This window comes from Podarcis tiliguerta (genome assembly GCF_965153285.1).
Source record: "Podarcis tiliguerta genome assembly, chromosome: 9".
In the NCBI taxonomy this organism is placed as follows: domain Eukaryota; kingdom Metazoa; phylum Chordata; class Lepidosauria; order Squamata; family Lacertidae; genus Podarcis; species Podarcis tiliguerta.
The window spans coordinates 41776297-41799061 of NC_139542.1; the positions used below are offsets into that span (position 1 = coordinate 41776297).

The 22765-nt window shown below is 40.1% G+C and overlaps 1 protein-coding gene across 4 annotated transcripts in view; it reads right to left on the reverse strand.

Annotated features, from left to right (window-relative positions):
- FSTL5 (follistatin like 5) overlaps positions 1-22765 on the reverse strand; it is a 313072-nt gene that overhangs the window by 137002 nt on the left and 153305 nt on the right. For 2 of the 4 annotated variants that reach the window (XM_083457274.1, XM_083457272.1), the window contains exons 5-6: positions 1345-1541; positions 540-560 (exon numbers count right to left, since the gene is read on the reverse strand). In XM_083457274.1, the coding sequence (XP_083313400.1) occupies positions 540-560; positions 1345-1541 (218 nt within the window). The remainder of the gene's footprint in view (positions 1-539; positions 561-1344; positions 1542-22765) is intronic. The other 2 variants (XM_083457275.1, XM_083457273.1) reach the window with 1 other exon arrangement.

Sequence of the window (22765 nt, forward strand, 5' to 3'; positions counted from 1 at the left end):
AATATGTTCCTTCAAATATTGGATCCAAGGTCATTTAGGGTTTTGCATCTTAGCATTAACACCTTGAACCAGGTACAGCAGCACAACAGCAGAAGCCAGTATAGAAATCTGGGGTCTGGAACCAACTCCACTTTCCTCTGCTGCCTAGTTGATCAGCCATCAACTGGGTGGTGCATAAATTATTGTTATCCCTGTGCTGCATCTGGGATTTATTGGGAGTGCTCATTCACGTATATTGAAATAATAGGGGTGGTAGAAACAAACGGCTAATGGGAGAATGTTCTTCCTGACTCAACAACAGATCAGATGGTTGGGAGACCACCACCAATCTCATGCTCACAAGAGAGCTAGGACAACATTAAAATTTGCCCCTCCTTCAACCATGCCATCCAAGCTGCACATCAAATCAGCACTAGGAACTATGCATTCAGTACTAAATTGGATTATCTAGAACTGGTTCCAACTGCTTTTTGCCCTTCCCTTGGTTTGAGTCATATGGACAGCAACATAGGGTCTCTTTCTATGGAATCTATGCCTACCTTATTCAGGAGTGGGGACAGCTGTAAAAGATAAAACAGTTGACATTTTTCAGACTTCAAATTTTAGTCCTACATAGCAATACGATCTCAGTACTAAGGCATATCAATAATGTGAGCGATCATAATAAAGTAGGTGCAGATGCTAAAGGACACTACCTTGACCCAGCTATAATCAAGTTTATCTACAGCATTCAGCAAATATTTCTTACACTTTACTTCCACGGCTACTATTCCAGGCTGGTTCTGCTTGCACAAAGGCTGTCAATCATGTAAAATGATATCTTGGATTTGTAGAGTACACAGATGGCCTAGGATGAAATGACTAGCTATCATTTGTCTGAGAAATAAAGATGGATTTATCTTCCAGTCCCTGTGATGTACAAACAGAGTGAATTAAGTATCTACAGGACCTTTTATTTCTAATGTTAAGAGAATATTTGTATAGGTAGTATTTGCTGCAATCAAAGACACAAGAGCCCTGATTATACTCCCACAAAGCTATAAATGCAAGACTTTTAGGAGCTGAAATAATATGTGGTGAGGAACAAACTGATCTCACTTTGTTCTTTTTTAAAGAGTGTTAAAAACAACTGAAACACTTGTGATTACTCTTTCTAGAAAATGTTCAGGGCCAATATGGATCAGAATGCCAGTTGCTGGGATCCACAAGTACAGACTGTGCAAACATAGTGTTGGAGTAGATAGGATTTTGACCTCACCCAATAAGGCTCTTCTTATGGCCTTATGTAATCTCCTGGTGAGATCTTATCATATGAAGCAATAAAAATGTAACTAAAGCATTTACCTGTGTCAGTTCATTGCTGTCCACAAGACCATTGTTGTCTGAATCATAATATTTAAACATCTGATCCACCAATAATTTCTTCAAAGCCATTTTATCTTCAACACTTCTTTCTCTTGTTTGTAGCATGTATCTTCTGTTCTGGAGATCCAGCAGAAAGTTTTTCATCTTATTGTAGTCGATTGACTTACAGTTATCCCCTGCCAAGATAATAACATATTTAAGATTACTTGAATTAGATCTTTAAAAATTGTTTCCTATGAAAGGCAGGCTGTTCCTGTTAGCACAAATGCTACAATTGAATTTTGACCCTTAAGCATGTGTAAATATGCCTAGATCAATATAGATATTAAACAATACAATCAAATGGGAAAAAATGGATGAACATGACTGGGTTTTTTTTCAGAATTGTGCAATGAAATTGGGCTTTGTCCGTATGTGAGATTTCCAGCCAGCACTTCAACATATGCTTAGATACAATAGTTATTTTCTAGAATAGTGTGGGAATTAGTCCACAGCATAAATATCAATAATTAGCATAAATTACAACAATAAGAAGCTAGAACAATATGACAGCATTAGCACACAAGGAGTTAAGCAGTTCAAACTTGGTTGATGAAAAGCATGAGCATAACAAAATAAAGCAACTTAAAATTCAGTTTGAGAGAAAAGTGAAAAGTTCCACTGAACTTACTCAATGAGAGTTCAATTTTCTACTTTAAAATGTCAATACAATTACCCAGGTAATCGTTATGCATGTGAGTTTTACTCAGAGAATTCAATCACTTCCTAATGATGACATTTTTCATATGTCTTTGAAAATAATTTCAGTTCTAAAGTATGAAGAATGGGTCAATTACAGAAGCTAATAAGGCTCACTAAACAGAGGTAAAGGGGGCATTCAGAAACCTGTCACCATCGACATGTCAAGCTTCTTTCACATAAATTATATTTTATGGAATGAAAAAAATTATAATTAAAAGCCATCAGTTACATCCATTATTTATTTAAAAATAGCAATTAAGTTCATACAGAAGAAATGTATGGCAAATTAATTCTGGTATAGAGAGGGCATCATTTTTTAGATTAAATGACTCACAGTGATTAGTGAATTCAAATAAGAGACAACCTTGCATGCTTGATTCCACTAAATGGATGATAAGTAACCATAAATATATATGTATGATCCCTGGAGCCATTCCAGGCAGTCTGTGGCATAGGGAGAACCCAGAAAAAACACCACTGTGGCTATTTTAGAGGCTCAGTTCTAAAGCTCATTGGGCTAGTTGACCTGGGGCTTGTTGCTCATTTTCAGTTTAATGTACTTCGTAGGATTGTTGTGAGGATACAATGGGGCAAGAGAGAACATTGTACAGTCATACCTCAGGTTAAAGTCACTTCAGGTTGAGCGTTTTCAGGTTGCATTCCACGGCGACCCAGAAGTAACGGAACTGGTTACTTCTGGGTTTTGCCGCTTGCGCATGCACAGACACTCAAAATGACATCACACACATGCACAGAAGTGGCGAATCGCGGCACGCACAAACGCGGGTTTCGTTCTGCTTTGGATGCGAACGGGACTCCGGAACGGATCCTGTTCGCATCCAGAAGTACCACTGTATGTTTCTTTGTGCTCTTTGGAGAAGAAAGTGGAATGCAGATTCAAAAATGAGATAAAAAATAATAATATTAATAGTACCTAACATATAAATACAAATAAATAATATAAGGAAGGGCTGTGACTTATTTATTCAGCGGTAGCTGATGGAAAACTCTTCTGCAATTTCATGTTGTGATTCAAGGACCCGTCCACCGCTTGGGAGTAATAAGGACATGTGAACACAGTATATTAGGTTAATGGGCTAGAAAAGGCCACAACTTTATTGATTACAGCATGTGAGAGGTATTGGCTTAGGCATTGGAGAACCGCAAATTTTGACTACACCTACTCGGAGAGGGGTGAGTTTGACGAGGGTTAACCACCAGTACGGGGAGCCTGTTGATGCAAATACAACTATAAGCTCACCCCTGATGTCACCGGGGGTCGTGCCATGGCCCCCAGCCACGCATGGCATTGGACAGGATCCACGACTGCCGGATTCCTTTAACGGAATACCCATAAGTGAAGGGGTAGGCAATGCCCACACCCTGCCCCTCCATACACCAACAACACATTCCAATGCCTAACCGCCAAATACCGAGAAAGTTGTGATGATTGCTACAAGGTAGGCGAAAAAACCAAGAGGCTGGTGCCAATTTGCCAATTGGGAAAAAACTCCTACTAGGCCCCCGGGGCAACCAAGGTGACCAACCATAAGTCCATAGCAAGGTCAAATGAGAAACTACGCACTAAAGGGAGTGGTGAGTGGGTGACTCGCAGGAATCCGGCAGCGCAATGGTGGGGAGAGCTGGCATGGCCGCATTTGAGTGGCTAAACCACGCCCCCGAGCCGCGACCCGATTGGTGCCATACCGGGGGCGTGGTGCACCAGCAACGAATGGAAGTGCAGCGGTCGAAATGCCCCCTGCGGAACACGAGAAGCGTATCCCAATCACAACCCCTCTCCTCTGCGAGGAGAGGCTTTGCTGTACTTCACTTATGGATGCACAAGAAAATATATGATGTTCCAAAACAAACAATCATATTTATCTGTCTTACATGTTCCACCTGCCCTTTTATTTCTAGCCTAAATGATTTAGTGTCATCGCGCCCTCCCCGACTGCATGGAGCCCGGACAGCCCCGTGGTTTTCCAGGGATCTGAGGGCAATGAAACAATCACTGAGACAGCTAGAGTGCCCGTGGCGGATAACTCACTCTGAAGCTGACCAGACACAGGTTAGAGCTCAATGTCGAGCTTACCAAGTGGCAGTAGCAACGACGAAGAAGACTTTCTTCACCGCCTCTATTGTATCTGCAGAAAACAGCAGCAGGAGACTCTTTCAGGTGGTTCACAACTAAGCGGAACCACCTGTTACATCGGAGCCCAGTACAGGCTACATGATCTCCTGCAATGATTTTGCAAAGTTTTTTTGCAGATAAAGTCACTCAGATTCAGGAAGAGGTAGACTCTACTGTGGGAGCAGGGCTGGGGCGGGAGAGTGCTAGTGTCCTGTCTAATCAAGTTGTGTGGGATCAGTTCCAATCTGTTACCTCAGAGGATGTGGACAGGATGCTTGGATGAGTGAAACCAACCACCTGTCTCCTTGATCCTTGCCCATCCTAGCATATAAAAGCTAGCCGGGAAGGGCTGGGCGATGGGCTTCGTGGGGTGGTGAATGCTTCACTCTGTGATGATGATGATGATGAAAGATCAACAAAAGCTAAACAAAAATTAACAAGGGTTTGTTTGTTTGTTTGTTTGTTTTGCTTCCCCCTGTCCCGGCAAGGATTCTAAATACCTTGTGACAGGCAGAAATCCAACAGAGACAGTGATGAGAGAGCCTACACTTGTTGAATTTTTAAGCATGGGGGTATGATTTTGTTTCCCTTGGGTAGAAATGCTTTAAAGACACTGTGTTTTACCTGGGATTACAAAATGCAGTTGTTTGGTGCAGAAGTTATTCTTGTTTCTTTAAAGGCAGAGATTCAATGGGTACTAACCTCCCCATCATAGTGGCAATTTCACAGAATAGCTGTGTTTCGGTTTCCACATTTTTGGGGAAGTCAAGATTAATCGGGTTTGCATTAAACTGTTAGCTGCACCAACCTTCTTCTCATCTCTAATTATTATTAAAATAAACCTGCTAAACAAAACTAGTCACTCTGAGGAAGACACAGATATAAATTCTGACTTTTCCTGAAGGATACTGTGCTTCCCCATTCTTACTAGTCACACACACAAACACGCACTTGTGTAGATAGAGCATTAAGTCACCAAGACACCTTGTTGCCTGAGGGAAGGCAAGATGGTGCCAGATGTCTACTGGACTGGATGTTGAACCTTACTTCAACACTGGCAATGGGGACCGCGCCTGATAGCTCTGTACTCCAGTAACTCACCACAATTGCTTGGCCGTTAGCATCTGCCACCTGAGGTGACTGCCTCACTGCTAATGGGAGAGACTACCCAGTATGCATACAGCATGTGAACTGTTAATCAAAATGGTTTATTAAAACCAAACAAACCACCCAGCTACACTGTAAGGTGAATAAAAATGACGAAAGAGGAGAGTTTCCACAGTTGTGGAATTTTTGCCACAGAAAGGCAGACTTGGCAGCTCCTATGATTCAGGTGCTTTTCATTATGTTTTTCAGTCCTTGTAAGTTTGATTTATCTACCTTATCTGGATCCAACCCGTTATGTTTCTGGATCACATCTGTTAGGAAATATATTAGATACTAGCAAACAGTTAAACATACTATTTTGATAGAGCGTTTCAACATGATAATAGCAGTAATTTCCTTCAGCGAGTACCTGTTCACTCTGCACATCACCCAGCCTTGGAATTACAATTCTAGTCATGCTACTAAAGAAGCCATCCAGCATGTTTCCCATCTCAGTCAGAAACCTATACAAATCAAGTCAATATTTAAACAACTTGCCTGAAAGCCTGTCATTATGCTCATAATGTACAATAATGGTGATAGTTTAGTGTAAGGGGGGGAAGTCTTGAGCTAGATCATCTGCAATCTATAAGCACACAATTTCATTTTCCATTTTCAAAAGTCAGGTAGTAGTCCTAATTAAGATGCTCTCATTTCCAGCTATTTCCCACAGATATCTCTGTATTCGATTGACCCCAAGTAATGTTATTTCTCCCCCTTTCTTTCTACACCTCACTTGTACAGCATGGAAATGACATTCACAGTTTTACCAAGAAGAGAACATACAAACCCATTTCCAGAGGCTTTAAAAATACTCATAAAAGCTGTATTATTTTGGTCTGTGCTCATATGACAAGTGAACTAACATGACTTAATATAAGTTTAGAAGTGTAATTAGAGGAAGAACTGAATTTTCAGAGATATTACAGAGTCTCTCTCTCTCTTTCTCCCCTAATCCACCATTATTTGTGGAGAAGACCATGAATGCAATCAATAAACTGTAATGAAAGTTTACATCTTACTGGAATTATTAGCACTGAAGGGCCTGACATGTACCATTGTGATGGAGGCACTCAACATTCTGTGGCCTGAGTACAATGGCGAGCAATTTATTGTACTGCTTGCAATATGGTACAGTTTTACTTGCAGTATTATTAGCTATTATCCATCTACCAGCTTTCAAGTTATTTATTCTAGCACTAATACCTTCAACCATCACATAAGGTTGATTTGATACCCACCCCCTTGTTTCCAATGTAAAACTTTCCTCACCCCTTCTTCCCTGGTGGTGGGGGACCGAGGACACCATTTTGATACCATTTACTTCAGGTATCAAAATATCTTGAGCCAAACCTGCTCTCAGTCTAACCTACTTCAGAGTACTGTTGTGAGGATAAAAGCAGTGGTGGCCTTGTGTGCTTCACAGAGGTCCTAGGAGGAAGGTGAGATAAAAAAGTGTAATAAAAAAAGAAAGAAAGAGTGGGTTAAATTTTAATACTGAAAGAGGCAAACCAGTGAGCAGGGAAGGTGGTGGACACACACTTCTTAGACCACCTACTCCCTATTTTGTATGTGACCAAAGAAGACATATGAACAAATATGTCCGCCTCTGTTATGTTTAATTTGGCCATGAGAAACAAACAGGTCAAGTTATAGTTTACCGAGTCTGGATACATAGAAGGGGAGGGAGGAATTGGCCCAGGATTTGCCAAATGGTTGATACTAGTCCTCCTATGAAGAAGCCAGTTATGTGGTTAGTTGAAGCATCTCCAGCCTGCACTGCTCATCAGTAAAGTAGTGGCCATTATTTTAAATCGCACTCCTTTTTGACTTGAAAATGCTCCACATACTATGGCAATTGTTTGTTGAAAGATGGTGACTTCACAACGCCATATTTATAGAAAACAAAGTGAATCATTGCATTTTCTCTGCATTGCTACTTTTAATAGCTAGTTTTTTGTCTATTCAACCCCGCTAGTTATAGAGACTGTTCTGTTTGCTATACATTACCAGGACTCCGCTAACCCAGAAATAGTACCTTGGGTTAAGAACTTTGCTTCAGGATGAGAACAGAAATCGCACTCCAGTGGTGCAGCACCAGTGGGAGGCCCCATTAGCTAAAGTGGTGCTTCAGGTTAAGAACAGTTTCAGGTTAAGAATGGACCTCCGTAACGAATTAAGTACTTAACCCGAGGTACCACTGTACAGTTAGCCAGTGATGTGACATATGTCAGTGGGACATACGACAAAGTGAGAAGGACCTTGAGAAGGACCAGCACAGCTTTTTGTCTAGAATGTAATGTTAGTTCTAGTTAATATTTTAAAATGGTTTGGTTTTCTACTAAATCACTGTATGGTTAAAGGAAACACTTAATGGAAGTTACTTCTGCTAACCTCTCCATCCCGTGTTCATTTTGAATATTTTTCAAAGGTTCATTCAAATGATTCATAGATTCAAGCAATTTGTATTTTATTTTTTCCCCATCTATGCCATAATTTGTTTCTCAATACTTGAGATTTATGTCTTGCTTTTTTATTGGCTTCAAACAGGGGGCTGAGATCATAAATCCACCTTTCCCCCTCATACATATGCAAAAACAAAGTTATGACAGTGAACCAACAAGAATGTCACTTTACTCCTTTTCTGTATATGAAGTAATTATTCAAAACTGGTGCTCTTTTGTCATAGTACAAACACAAAGGAGCATATCTGTTCCCTTGTGTTTCATAAGCCACTGCATCTTTGTGGTAGTAACTATTGTAAGAAACTATTGGTTTGAAACTATTGTAAGGTAATGCAAAATGTAGGTCCCCCCCCATGAGTGGGCTTCAAACTAAGATGCTACACATAAGCAAGTACTAAACAATATTCTCTGTTTGTAAGGTTAAATACAGAATTAAATACAGGACTATTTATAAAAAGGTATGAACTGAACAATATACAGTCATTCTTGTGAATATATGTGTTACTGATAAGATTAAAGGAAGTGGGTTCAAAGAAGTGGCACTGTTTGAAATCTGTGTGAACTTCTGGGCATTTCCTGTTTTACCTGCAAAATCAATCTATGCTATTTTCTGCTTTATTGATTTATTTACCAATTACATTTATATCCTACCTTTTCCTCTCAGGAGTTCAAGGTGGCATACGTGGTTCCTCTTCCTACCAGTTTCATCCTGACAACAACCCTGTGCAGTAGGTTAAGCTGAAACTAAGTGACTGGGCAGAGGTCAGCCAGTGAACTTCATGGCTGAATGGGGATTTAAATCCAGGTATTAGTGTAATACCCCAACCATTATACCACACTGGCTCTCAACACAGACTACTGCAGCTGAATAGAACTTCAAAGTTCTTTCCTGATTTTCATCCAAAGTCGGTGCTGCTATTTTGAACTTTTACTGACCAAAATAATCTAAGTTCAAAATTTCAAAATATTTCTCTTAGGTTTTCCAAGACTGCATGCAGCAAACAAATAAGGGGTTGCTGATGTAAGATGGAGGCCTTGCCCAATATTCAATACTCAATTTGAATATTGGCAGGGTGTTGGACTCGATGGCCCTTGTGGTCTCTTCCAACTCTATGATTCTATGATTCTATGATTCTGCATAGTGGATATATGATATTACATTTTACAATTAAAAAAAGCCTTCACTTTGTGAAGGAAAGGGTCTGGCAGTTGGTCAAAACTGGAAATGTTCTTCCTAAAGCAGACTGCACTGCAAATCAGGAACCCAATAAGGCCAGTCCGCAACCCCTCCCTCCTGTGAAGGAGAGCGGCTTTGTTAAGCTTTGGCTTACAGACCGTAAAACTTCCAATTTTAAAATAGTAATGCTTTTCTTACGCTCACAACTGAGGTTTCTGAGTCAATAAAATCTCTGTATCAATTGATGCAATGAAATATCAGTTCAGCTTGTAACTGAACATATTCAGAGTAGAGATTATTCTTATTTGGAGAAGAACATTTCCAGCTTGGAAAGCAAAAAGTGTTTTTTGAGCATGTTTGGTTGACAAACAGAGAAACTGTTTAATACAGCAGTGCCAAACATTAAAAAAAAAAAACAACCCACAAATTCTTTGCTGACCTTTCGTTGAATGAAACTTTCACGAAATGAAACTTTCACAAAAGATTGGGGGAGACGAGAGGATACATTTCTGTTTGTTTTAGTTAATAAAACTTACAAGGGAATCACTCCAAAGGCATTCCAGGAAGGGGTTGAAGAAGATTCTGGTCCTCTCTGCCTTTGAAAGTGAATCTTCCCATTTTTTCACACCCCTTGGGCTCACATGTGGATCAGAATGTTAGAAGTGGCATAATCAACAGACCAAACTAAACACGTCTGTATTGTACTTATGGGGACAGCCATCTTCCCCCCTGTACAATTCCACAGGAAGGTTCTGCATATTACGATGTACAGTCATTTTAAAAGCCCCCCACCTTTTTTTTAACTGCACGACTATGGAGTTGCCTTAAGCTGCTTCCAGTGTTTAAAAGGTTAAAGGAAGAAAGAGACAGCCCATGGATCATCTCACTAACATCTTCTTGTAAGTGTGGGCAGATTTTTAAAGGATTTTCCTTAATAATAATGAATCCTATAAATGGGGCAAAACAGAGCCAGATTTCAGGGGGTTTTGTTGATTTTTTTCTTGTGGGGAGAAGAAACCAGCTCATAAGTGTGCCCCACCAGCTGGAAGGAGCACAAGGCCACAGCTTTCAGCTGACCACCCTTTCTAAAAGGAAAAAAAACCCCTCAAAATTTAGGGGAAATTCCTTTCTCTGCAGTATAACAACGGAAAAACCAACCCCCTGCTCAGGCGGGATGGTAATATTTTCAGGAAACTTGGAGCAGAGGAATTCATCCCAGCCTTAGTTTTGTAGCTGCCTGTTCAACTCCTTACTGTTGAAATTCTTGTTGACTGCTGTGAACAACATAACAAGCCCCCATAACAAACCTACATCTATCTCTATTTGGGTCAATTCTCTCATTCATTCCTTGTAAATACGAATGTTCCTCATCCCAACCTAAACACCTCTCTTGTTCCTGGGAGTATTTGTTTTGGCACTTTCCAAGTGTCTCTTTGCCATGTCTAGTGCTGGGAACTACAATTCCTCAGGGATAATATACAATAAGAACACTTGTATGTGGCACCATCAGTTTGCATCATTCAACTTTATCAACCAGGCAAGAAATCTTGGAATACAGATAAGTCCAACCCCCATTGCTTGCTAAGAATCAGTTACTGAGCTGACTCTGAAAGGACATGGAGTGTTTGCTCATCACTAAAAATAATATTAATAGACACAGTGGTAGTCAGAAGGAGCAGCAGAGACATCTAATAATATTGTTTAAATGTTTTCTCAGATTTAAATGTTTTGATATTTATGATTATATTCAAATTGCACTTTATCTATGGCTACACTACTGTTTACATAGCTATTGTATGCTGCCCTGAGATCATTGCTAATCAAGGGCAACAATAAATAAATAAATGAAATGCCTCACTGAGGCATCCCACATGATTCAGGAGGATAACTAAGTTACTGTGTCTTTCACCATTATGTAAAATACAAAGAAAGAAAGAAGGAAGGAAAGAAAGAAAGAAAGAAAGAAAGAAAGAAAGAAAGAAAGAAAGAAAGAAAGAGAAACTTAGACACCTCCTCTTTATGGCAGAGAGTGCTTATTTTTTCAGTTTGCAAATTACACAGTGTAGCAGAAAGAAGCGTGTGTATACTTTACCTCACAAATTGAAATATACAAAACAGCCCTTTGAGCCAAATCCAAACACAGGGAAGCACAGGCTGGTTCCGCCGCCTCTGCCAACATACTCAGAAGCAATGCTCCCCACTGCCCACATGCTCAGAGCATACCAGATATGACTCTGCAAGTGTACTAAAATACACATGTAGAGCTCTTTTACATGAAGGTCCCTCCATTGGCCTATGGAGCACACCAGAGATCTGGACAACAGTGTGTAGCCTCTGAGTGCATCAGCAATGGGGGTGCTAGCCCACATAGCCCTGTGACTTCCCTCGAGACTTTTTTCAATGACTGGGTTGATCATCTGAACTCCATTCATGAAAAACACTTGCGATTTTAGGGTCCTTTTCTTCCCAGGCATGAAACTACAGCATTTTAGGGGTTGACTTCTACTCATCTTTTGCAAAGCAGTTAATCATCGTACTACTATCTGAAATAACACAAGTCAAGAAATACCTAAATATAAACTGGTTTCATATCAATATTTTGTCAAGTAAATAACATGTCATGTTCCTGCAGTTTAATGTTAGGCTTAGCATTTGAAACCACCATTCCAAATTTGAATTAGATTTACATAAGATCTCTTTTTACCCCCTGAGAGTCCAATACTACTTTCTTCACTTATGAATCACTATGACATACACGGTTATGGCTTGCACTGCCTGCTTACAGGCGGAACTTCCAATGCTTCTGAAAACAAAACAAATTATTTATTCTCACTTAAATTATATAGGGTGCCCATGAAGATAAACACTATCGAGGCTGAATTAAACAGACATTAAAAGATTGACATTAGAATTTCAAAGCACTTATCTCATTCATACTCCTATCAGGAGTAGCTACTATTTATGCATTTTTGAACAATACAATTCTAACACAGCTCCAAAGCTGGCATATTGTCAAGGAAGGATACACAAAATGAATAGGAAGGCTGTCTTGAGAAACGAATAGCTCAACATGATACATCCTTTTGTAAGTATAACAGTCACTCTAAGACTGAAAGACTCTGTAGATCAAAAACAAAACGTGGGCTATTACTTCCTGCAAGTGCGCTCTCTCTCTCTCTCTCTCTCTCTCTCTCTCTCTCTCTCCACTTATTATGGATTTGGTAAATAGCTCAAGATGATAAGATGTTTTAATAATGGAAAGGTCCTCCCCCTTTTTCTAAGGACACAGAAACACATATGTATTTAACAAAATGTATATACTGATAGCTTTTTTTAAAAAAAGTGTTTGCTGTACTGAAATGAAGATAGCATCAATATATATCTAATGCAAGAGGGAAATGCCGACTGAAAAAAATGGCACAATTCTGAATAAGATAAGACCAATCAATGCTCAGTGGATGATGGTAGTTGCAGTCCAACAGCATCTGAAGAGCATAACACTGGTTACCACTGTTTGCAATAGAAGTTTGCAACAGAAGAAGCAAACTTTAGGAAGAATGGTCAGGGGTGATGGAAAGGACAATGAGAGATTAAAAAGACAACATTAACCTGGGAATCATTAGCCGTTAAAACTATTTCCTCCCAGTAAAAGAAATCAAGATATATAGATATATATATTCTCATATATAAACTCTATTTGATGGAGTTACAAGCTTGGTGGATTGGGGGAATGCTGTGGACATAGTGTATCTTGATTTCAGTAAGGCTTTTGACAAAGCCCCCCATGATATTCTTGTGAGGAAACTGTTAAAATGTGGGTTGAATGAAGTAACTGTTAGGTGGATTTGTAGATGGTTTTAATCAGAGGTTGGATCTGCCATGGATGCTCTAGCTGACATTCCTGCATTGCAGGGTATTGGACTAGATGACCCTTCGGGTCCCTTCCAATTCTACAGTTCTGTGATTCTGTGATCATAAGCATTATTGTGCTACCTTGATTTTTTTTTTTTAAAAAAAAAGATGAAATCTTTACAAAGACTTGCAAATCTCATTTACCTTTTCACTGCCATAAATGACCCAGCCAACTCTTAAATTTCATTTTGGAAGTATTTAAAAAGCAAAACAAAATCTCCTTCCAAAATCAAGCCCGTAAACGGCTGTTGGAAATTTAAACGCATGCTAGTATGTTACAGATGGTGAGTGAGCCATGTGGATTTATGATGTTAAGCTGTTTCAGAATGAAGGAATATTAATAAGCATGTAAGGCAGCAAGGCCTATCATGTGTAATTATATTTAGACCTCTGTTACATGCTACATATGCACTCTACAAGCCAGTCCGTTTGGACTGATGAAGATTAAATTAACTCCATTAATTCCTAATGAATTCCATTAATCACTAATGAGGCTGTATTCACTTTGTTTCCCATATTATAACAACTTCAAGCAAATATAAATGGAATAACTTAACACGACGTTCTCCATCCCTTCTGTTCAAGGAGTTTATTAAGATGGGATGAAATGAGAAATATAAAAGGCAGCCCATCCCTAAGGACATTGTTGTTGAAAGTGAAGGTCAAGACAAGAGTTCAGATCAGTTCTGCATTTTCCTCCGCAGTGGAGTCAGACCAGCTATTGCTGTCAGTTCTTCTCCCACAGGACACAGACAATTTTTACCTGTCACTATTTATTCAGACAGACAACATGAAAGGGAGGGGGAGGAACAGCATCCGTAGGCTTCAAGATACAGAATGGTTAAATCAAATCAAACCAAAGACTGCCATAAACTTTTGCTCTAGATATCTGAAGTTTATAGAAGCTTTAGAGCACCCCTTGGCTTGGGGTGCTATTTCTCTCTTTGACGCAGTTTATGTGTTCTTACCTAGTTACACTCTCATTCAAAATAGGTTGCAAATGTGGGTTTAGAACAGTAGTTTTAGACTGCAACATATTACTAACTTACCTGGGAGGATGCCCACTGAACTCAATTGGATTTATTTCTATGTAGACATGTACAGTATTTCAGCCTCAGTCACTTCTGACATTCCCAGTCATGGCTAGATACACAAGACAGTGTTTACAGGAAACACAAGATCTAGCTCATACTTTCCTCAACACAGAAGCTGTTAAAATACAGTGGTACCTCGGGTTACATACGCTTCAGGTTACAGATGCTTCAGGTTACAGACTCCGCTAATCCAGAAATAGTACCTTGGGTTAAGAACTTTGCTTCAGGATGAGAACAGAAATTGTGCTCCAGTGGCGCGGCGGCAGCGGGAGGCCCCATTAGTTAATGTGGTGCTTCAGGTTAAGAACAGTTTCAGGTTAAGAACGGACCTCCAGAATGAATTAAGTTCTTAACCCGAGGTACCACTGTATTATCCTTAGAGGGTAAGATTAACCATCTTACTCTACCTTTGTTGTGAAGGAAAAGAGATTTCAGCTGAAGATCTATCTGTAAAATCTACAAAATAGGTTGCTAACCTAGTCACTAAATTTGGCATTCTATACGCTGTCTTTTTAGTTTCTCAAATCTATTATATTTCAGGTATTAAAGGGAGACATCTTCCTATTATCCCCGATCATTAAACATGCTGTCTCAGTATGGTGGGAGTTGGATTCAGTATCTAGAGGGCATCCTGCAGGATACAGCTGCTATATAGGATCTATACATTCAGCCAGGTGTCATTTGCAAAACCCTTTGGCTCTTTTTGAGCTGCTGCAGTCACCATTAAATCTACAAACTGTCTGATCCCAACAAATATTTTTCAGCTTCCATCACCAAGAAACTGCAAGCAGAAAGATTACTGTTTCACACGGGTTAGTTTCAGAATTCTTCTGTATTTCTGGTAGAGAAAGTTCCATAATTAAATGCATGCTTTTCCTTTTCCAGGTTTGTTTGAATTGCAGTCTTTCAAACTGCTTACTGACTCAATCATTACAAAAAAAAAAAAAAAACAGACACCTGTAAATATATTTTTTCACACATAATTAAAATTATTCAGCATCACTTCAGCATTTCCTCTAGCTCTCCCCATAGACAAGATGCTTCTGTCAAGCAGCTGGGTGGGCTACTTCAATCTTTCAAATAAGAATTAATGGAAATATAAAATAGGATTTACTGAGCGATGGCAGATGGCTGGAGGATTTTGTAGAGGTGTGACTGGTCTAATTTACAGCAAGAGTGAGTTCAACCTCTTGCCGTGGACAAAAGGTTAGTTCTGCATTACATTATGAACTTTTTGCTTGATTAAATGCCAGGAGAGAACACACCATTTTATCCTAGTTCCTTGAATACCAACCTACCAGACAGAGATGATGCCTTCTATCCAGAGTGTAGGATAGAAACACAACTCAGTTTTGCTCCCTAACTATTAGTGTCTTATTATACTGAAACTGTTCCAGTATAATATAATGCACTCATGGAATGCTGTCCAATGTATAGCAGAGATGAGGAACCTGTCATCCTTCAGATACTGCTTAACACTCATCAACCACAGCATCTGTGCTGGCACAAGTACAGAAGAGTTAATAGATACCCAGGTTCTAGGTAGAGTCAGAAAAAAATTACTCAGAACTTCAGTTGAGACACGCATTAACATTATTGTTTTTAAAATAGTCAGCAGGGAGTTTAGTTGCATTGAAACTGTATGGGGAGGGGCTCTTTAACCCTTTGCCGCCATTGACAACAGGTTACTGCCCACTGCAAATATGTGCCACCAATGTATCTATCTGTGGCTGAATACAGGAATAACACAATGTCTAGGTTGGCTCCCAGTACATTTCATACATACCAATATACAACCAATAAAGACATACCAATATACAACAAATATGAAATATTTTATAGCTTCTAATTCTTGTGAGTTCTGTAGTGATCACAGTCAATGTAATGTTTATTTCAATACCATATGCCAAGTTTTTGCCAGTTTCAAAATCACATGTGGTATCTTCTTAACTCAAATTAACCCCTAAGGTATTCATAGATACAGCATATGCCTGTTAATTGACCACTGTGCAGCCATATGAGTTTGCAAGTCACACATTTAAACAGGCACGGTGCCTATTCTCTGGATAAATATAAAGGTAGGATGTTTTTAAATATAGGACACACATTCTGTCCTCACTAAAAGCTTCTAAGGGGAAAATCAGGATAAGACAACAGATCCTGTCAGCCATTGTCTGAAATGAAGCAGAAGAACACATGGACATCTTTCAGAATCACACTCCACCCTGGCAGAAAAGAAGGGGGGGGGGGAGGATGACACTTTGATTATATTAACAGCCATCAACTAAAAAGAAAACCATGTTCTGTAATGTAATTAAATGACTGAAGCTGCCTACAGTCTAACTTACCATAATTGCTAAAAATGGGATTTCTTGTTTCAAGAAAGGATAAACATGGTGAGGACAAACAACAGGGATTAGCATTCTAGTGACTTAAGCTCTCTTTCCACCTTCAAATTATGTTCACTGAGGAGGAGAATGGGGATGTCTCTATTTCTACCCCAAATTTCTAGCAAGTTTTCCCCTCTTTCCTGTCAGAATTGTTGTAGGGTCTTTTCTTTTTTTAAGAACTATATTGGAAAAACAGTAAAGAAGCCTAGTAAAGTCAAACATACTTGGCTAGGAAACATTAACGTTTTAAATTCCTAAAACATAAGCACAGGTCATCATAAAATACATTTAATTCATTGTGCACTTGACAACTCCACCCTTAGGGAAGATTGCCAGAGTCAAACTACACATTATGCTTAGTGCATTTTCCTAGTGGTTCATAGATGCATGAATGTGTGGGGAGTTGTTGTTCCACTCTCAGCTGGGAGAAGAGATAAATCTCCTCTTCCAGTTTGCTGTGATCCAAACAACAATTGGGGTTCCTGGTGCCTATATTTAATTTAAAAATGAAGAGAAATGTAGCTGCAAGTTATGCATTAAACATAACAAGTAGTTTGACCCTCATTCATCTGTTTACCTTTGTGTGCTTTGTACAGTACTGGAAATGAATTGTTCATTCAGTTAGCAGTTGCAAGTGTTACTACCTTGATAAATTAATCACAGCACAATCCTAACTCAGTCATCCTACTGAATTCAGTGGAACTTTCTTGCAGGTCAGAGGAGTTAGGATTATAGTCTTATAATAATAAGTTGCTAAAGTAAGCCATTAAAACAATGTAACTCCATATTGATGTGAGAAGCATCTGAAACTTCAGATATTTGGGCTGCTGTGAACAATATAACCTTCATTTGGCAGCAGCACAATATGAAGAGCTATGTTTGCCCAGCAGCAGCTCAAGATGCAGGCTTTGAAAAAAGAATGCCACTACAAATGACCAACAGAACTGGTTTAAAGCAGCATTGAAACAAACTATGCGATAATAGCTTGTAAAGCTGATAGCTACTGCATGTGCAGTTGGCGCTGTGGTTTAAACTACCAAGCATCTTGGGCTTGCCTATTGTAAGGTTGGCAGTTTGAATCCATGCAATGGGGTGAGCTCCCATTGCTCTGCCCCAGCTCCTGCCAACCTAGCAGTTCAAAAGCATACCAGTGTGAGTAGATAAATAGGCATCACTGCAGCGGGAACGTAAACACCATTTCTTTGTGCTCTGGCACTCGTGGTTTAGTCATGCTGGCCACATGACCTGGAAAGTTGTCTGTGGACAAACACTGGCTCCCACAGCCTGAAAAGCGAGATGAGTGCTGTACCCCATAGTCACTTTTGACTGGACTTAACCATTCAGGGATCCTTTACTTTTTTACCTTACTGCACACAAATGCATGGCTTCATGTGCCAACGATGATTGGGATAGCAAACCTATAGTCCAACAACAACTGGGCGGGGGACCACATTGGCTACCCACTGCACTATGAAGTTGCAGTTCCTTGCAATGTAGGTTTTAGCCATTGTCAAACAAAACACAGCATAATCTCTAGAAGTCAATAACACATATTGACTTCTGGTTGTTTTAAACCAGGCTTTCTCAAACTCAGCCCTCCAGATGTTTTGAGACTACAATTCCCATCATCCCTGACCACTGGTCCTGCTAGCTAGGGATGATGGGAGTTATAGGCCAAAACATCTGGAGGGCCAAGGTTGAGGAAGCCTCTTTTAAACTGTTTTAAACATTGTGTTTTAGTGTTATAACCTGTCCTGGGACCTTAGGGTGAAGGATGGGTGTTGAAGCAGAAGAAAGAGAAAGCAATGGCATATTTAATTTTTTTACACCACACACACACACACACAGCCTTTCCATCTTTAGCATGGACTGCCCATAATTAGCTCTGTTTTTGCTACTATATTTATCAGCCTGAAACCGATTTAGAATCTCACTCAAGTAGTTTTAATTCATCCTTAGTCTTACTGTTTTAGATCTCCTGTACACTGCTTAGAGACAACTGTGATTAAGCATCATACAAAACACTGTAATAAATAAATAAATAAATAAATAAATAAAACCATGACTTAAATGTTTGGAAATGGGAACCACTGAAATGGAAACAGAGCTAAATATTTATTGGATTTAGATAAGCTCCAAGTGCCAAGCAGGTTCTGTATGAGCTGACATAAGCTGAAGCAGGGACCCCTCAAATGCTTTGTGGTGCCCCAGCAATCAAGAGATCAAAAGAATGTTGCAGACAAAGGTCTGCTGGAGCAAAAGTAATGCCAAAAGTTCCTGGATCTATTTGCCTGTCATTCAGAAAGATATAGCAGCTTTAGAGGTAATAGTATGACTGCAGATTCCATCCACTTCTCCCAAAAGGGGGAAATTATAGGACTTTATTATTATTCCCCAACAGTGGCCAAATCTTGAGGCTGTTGCACTCTTATTAAGTGTGTTTGTAGATTTAAGATTTATAGTCTTCAGGGTGATGGCTAGAAAAGTGGTCCAGATAAGGCCATTACTTGAACCAGTATGGCATTTCTTATATTCTTTTAAGAAAAGTCTTAAGATGTCCTGTAATTTCATGCATGAGTTCTTTGCCAACTAGCCATTTAAGTATAATTCTTTGGAAACTAGACAGGAAAATTAAGTTTGAGTTTTAAATTACTGTAACTGAACATTTTATTCTTACAAATGTCTTCTATAATTTGTACTTAACCGTTTTAACAAAAAATCTTTTCTAGCCGTCCAGATAACATCCAGGAACAAAGCTGTTCTCCTATTTCTCTTGGCTACCGTCTTTAAGATTCAATCCTGTACACTTATAGCACAATTCCAAGAGAATCACACAAACAGGGCAAGTCGAGCAAGCACGTACAAAAAGAAAGAAATAAAAACAGAAGTATTGCAGCTAGCTTAGAGGAATTTAAATTTAAGTTAGGGAAATTTAAATTGTAACTTCAGTTGACGTCAATCAACTACCTGCAAAATACAAGTCCCTCAACAGCAGATATTAATGATTCTGGGAAATATTGTAAAAAATGCAAAAACAACAAAAGAAAGCACCCCTGTCCATGACACTAATTGGATATTAAAGTATTATAGAAGTGTTGGAGTGGTGCTGAAATTAAACAGTGAATCAAAACGTCCAAGTACTACTAGATAGCTTTAGGTAAGCCACTGCCTCTCTCAGCCTCCCATCAGGATACAGGATAACTCAGTGTATTCCAACCATTTTCTGACCGTGGGCCCTTTCTGACCTTGTTTCCTTCCTTTGCTCCCCCCCCCCCCCATAGAAAGGCAGCTATTTAAATGTTTTGTTTGTCAAAAAACATGTTTGAGTTATTAAAAAAAAACTGGGGTGGATTTCATCCCATGCCTTGCAGAGCCAGGCCGATGCTGCTGACAGATCTTGCTCCCCTTGGCAACATCCAAAGGCTCCAATCTGCTAGGCCCTGGGGTAAATTGCACCCCGCACATTGCAAAGTCAGGTCCAGGCTGCCACCTGACCCAGTACTGGTGGAAGCTACAAGCAGCATAGCTGTCAAGAGTCCCTTATTTGGCAGGACAGTCCCTTATCCCAGTGCCATGTCCTGCTGCTGTCCCTTATTGATGATGTCCCTTAAATTTCCCGGGTTTCAAAGGAAGCAGCTCTTCTCCCTCCCTCCCTGCTGGCCAGGGAGGAGGGAGGCTCCAACTGTGTTGCTTGGCTGCATTGCTCACCCAATTAGAAGTCTAAGAACGATTGGGGGGTGGAGCTTGCATGCCTTGTGCTGATCAAATCGGCTGTGTTGCCTGGGGACTCGCCGTTGCTCAACGCTTCCCAGCGGAGAGGTGACGGTGGTTTTCCTTGAGGCTTGAGGCTTCGTTTGGCTGCTGGCTGGGCTTTCTGCCTTTGGATCAGAGGGGCTCAGAAGTCGAACATACCTGTGCCCAGAAAATCCCTTATTTTGGCTGCTGATCCCTTATTTTTGAGGCTGCTGATCCCTTATTTTCAAATCTGTAAGTTGACAGCTATGACAAGCAGTGGTCAAAATGGGAGCCACAGCAATCCCCTCTCCTGCTGGAAACAAGGCAGGACTGCTCCAAGAAAATGCACATGGCAAAAAGAAGTAGTAGGCCACCCGCTGGTGGTTTGCACCCTTACCTGCTTGTGATTGGCCAAGCAGATAGACAGGCAATCAGGATTTTTTTTAAAAAAAGATTTTATTTTCTTCTCACTTCCCTCTGTGGCCCCCTAGCTTCATGCTGTGCCCCCCCCCAATTTATGTAATTTTCACTTGTGGCCCCCTTGGAATATCCCGGCCCCCGGTTGGGAAACACTGGCATATGGCAATGCCTTACGCTTAAGATATGAGATGGAGGAATTGAGAGAAACCAATACAGTGGTGCCCCGCAAGACGAATGCCTCGCAAGATGGAAAACCCGCTAGACGAAAGGGTTTTCCATTTTTCAATGCGCTTCGCAGGACGAATTTCTCTATGGGCTTGCTTCGCAAGACGAAAATGTCTTGCGATTCTTGCGATTTTTTTTCGCTCCCCACCCCCTTTTTCTAAGGCACTAAGATGCTAATAGCCTTTTAGCAGCTAATCCGCTAATCCCTTAAGCCTTTAATAGCTGCTAATAGCCGCTAAACCGCTAATAGCGCTAATCCGCTAATCCGCTAATAGGGTTGCTTCGCAAGACGAAAAAACCGCTAGACGAAGAGACTCGCGGAACGGATTCTTTTCGTCTTGCGAGGCACCACTGTATTGACATATTCTTCCATCCCTACCCTGGATCAACAGAAGATGATGTTCCTCAAAGTGGCTCTTTAACAGAAGTACCTGGTCATCTAGTATCTGAGTCAGCAACACCACTCAAGAGCATGTGAGGATATTACTAACTAGAGCTTCTCTCCTTCCATTTGCAACCCCTTTCACAGGGAAGCCAATCAGTGGGTGATATTTCACCAGTTTTCAGGAATGGCCATGAAAATGTGTGAAGTGATTCAGGGGAAAGGGAAAGCTGCGTGTTCGTGCAGTATGCATGCAGCATGCCAAGCGGTGACAACCTTCCTTATAGCAGGAAAACTGTGTAGGTTAGTCAAGCAGGTGTCCAGCCAGCTTGACTAGTTGGCAGTCACTAGTGTGTGGCTGCCAGTATTAAGCATCCCATGGAAGATGCTCTACTGCAGTGTTTTATGTCTCTCTCTCTCTGTCTCTCTCTGTCTGGAAAATGGCGGCATCTTGTAGCACCCATGGTGGAGCTGGGAAAACTGATTCAGAGTCAACTTTTTTGTTTTCCTCTTGAGTAAATGCTGAAGTCTGTTTTACTACAACTCATTGTGTCTGCAGCATAAAGCTACTTCTTTGTGTTTTTTATGTTTTTACAAAGTCTCCCAAACAAATAAAGTCTAAAGACTTATATGCAGACCACAATGGCTTCCCTGCCCTTGAAAATCTATCAGTAAATGCCCTCAATAATTGATTGTGTGCCAGTAATGTAATTTCCACTTTTAGTTCTCAGATAAAAGATATTCAATGTCTTATGTTTGTTTTCCCACGTAAATATATAACTGTTACATTGAAAAGCGATTTGTTGAATGTGTTTATATAAACTGTAGCTAGAGAATATTTAATTGTGGTTCTCTCAAACTTGATGGAAGACCGTTATTCCCTAAACCAGGGACTGGAAATTAAATAAATGAACTCCCCCTCTGTTTTGAAACACATGGTTAAATAAGTGGCTTTGCTAAATGGTTCTCGATAGTATTTCCACAATTCATTTCCTGCTCAAATGAATCTACATTGTTTAGGCTCTATTAATAACTACACTCTTAAATAATTCAGCAAGGAAAAAGAGTAGAAGTGTTTATCAAACTTTTAATGAACATTAAAAGGTCTTGTGAACTTCCAAAAGAGTAGGATTGTAAAGAGAATTGTAATTTTGAAAGCTGCTTCTCCCAATCAGTTAAAGCCTCAGATATGAAATCTGAGCTGCTGCGCAGGTGTGGATCTTTGGTCCATTCAGCGGAGGGACTCTAAATTGTACATGACTCATTTGCTCTAGAGGCCCTAGAAATGAGATACACACACCAGGCTCCCTTTGACATCCCTGCCTCCATGGCCTTCAAAACTAAAATAAAACATAGTTTCATTCTTCCACAACTGGAAATAAAAATATATCTTAACTAAAGGTTTTACACTACATTGAGCTTCCTTGCTGGAAGTATAGAAATTGAAGCTGAATGGCCATTTACAAGATATTCCGCAGTTGCATCCTGCATTGTAGATCCAGCTTTTTGTGGGGTGGGGGCAATACTAGATGCCAAACATGGTCCTTCCCAGCTTTGCCTAACTTTATGATTCTAGCTC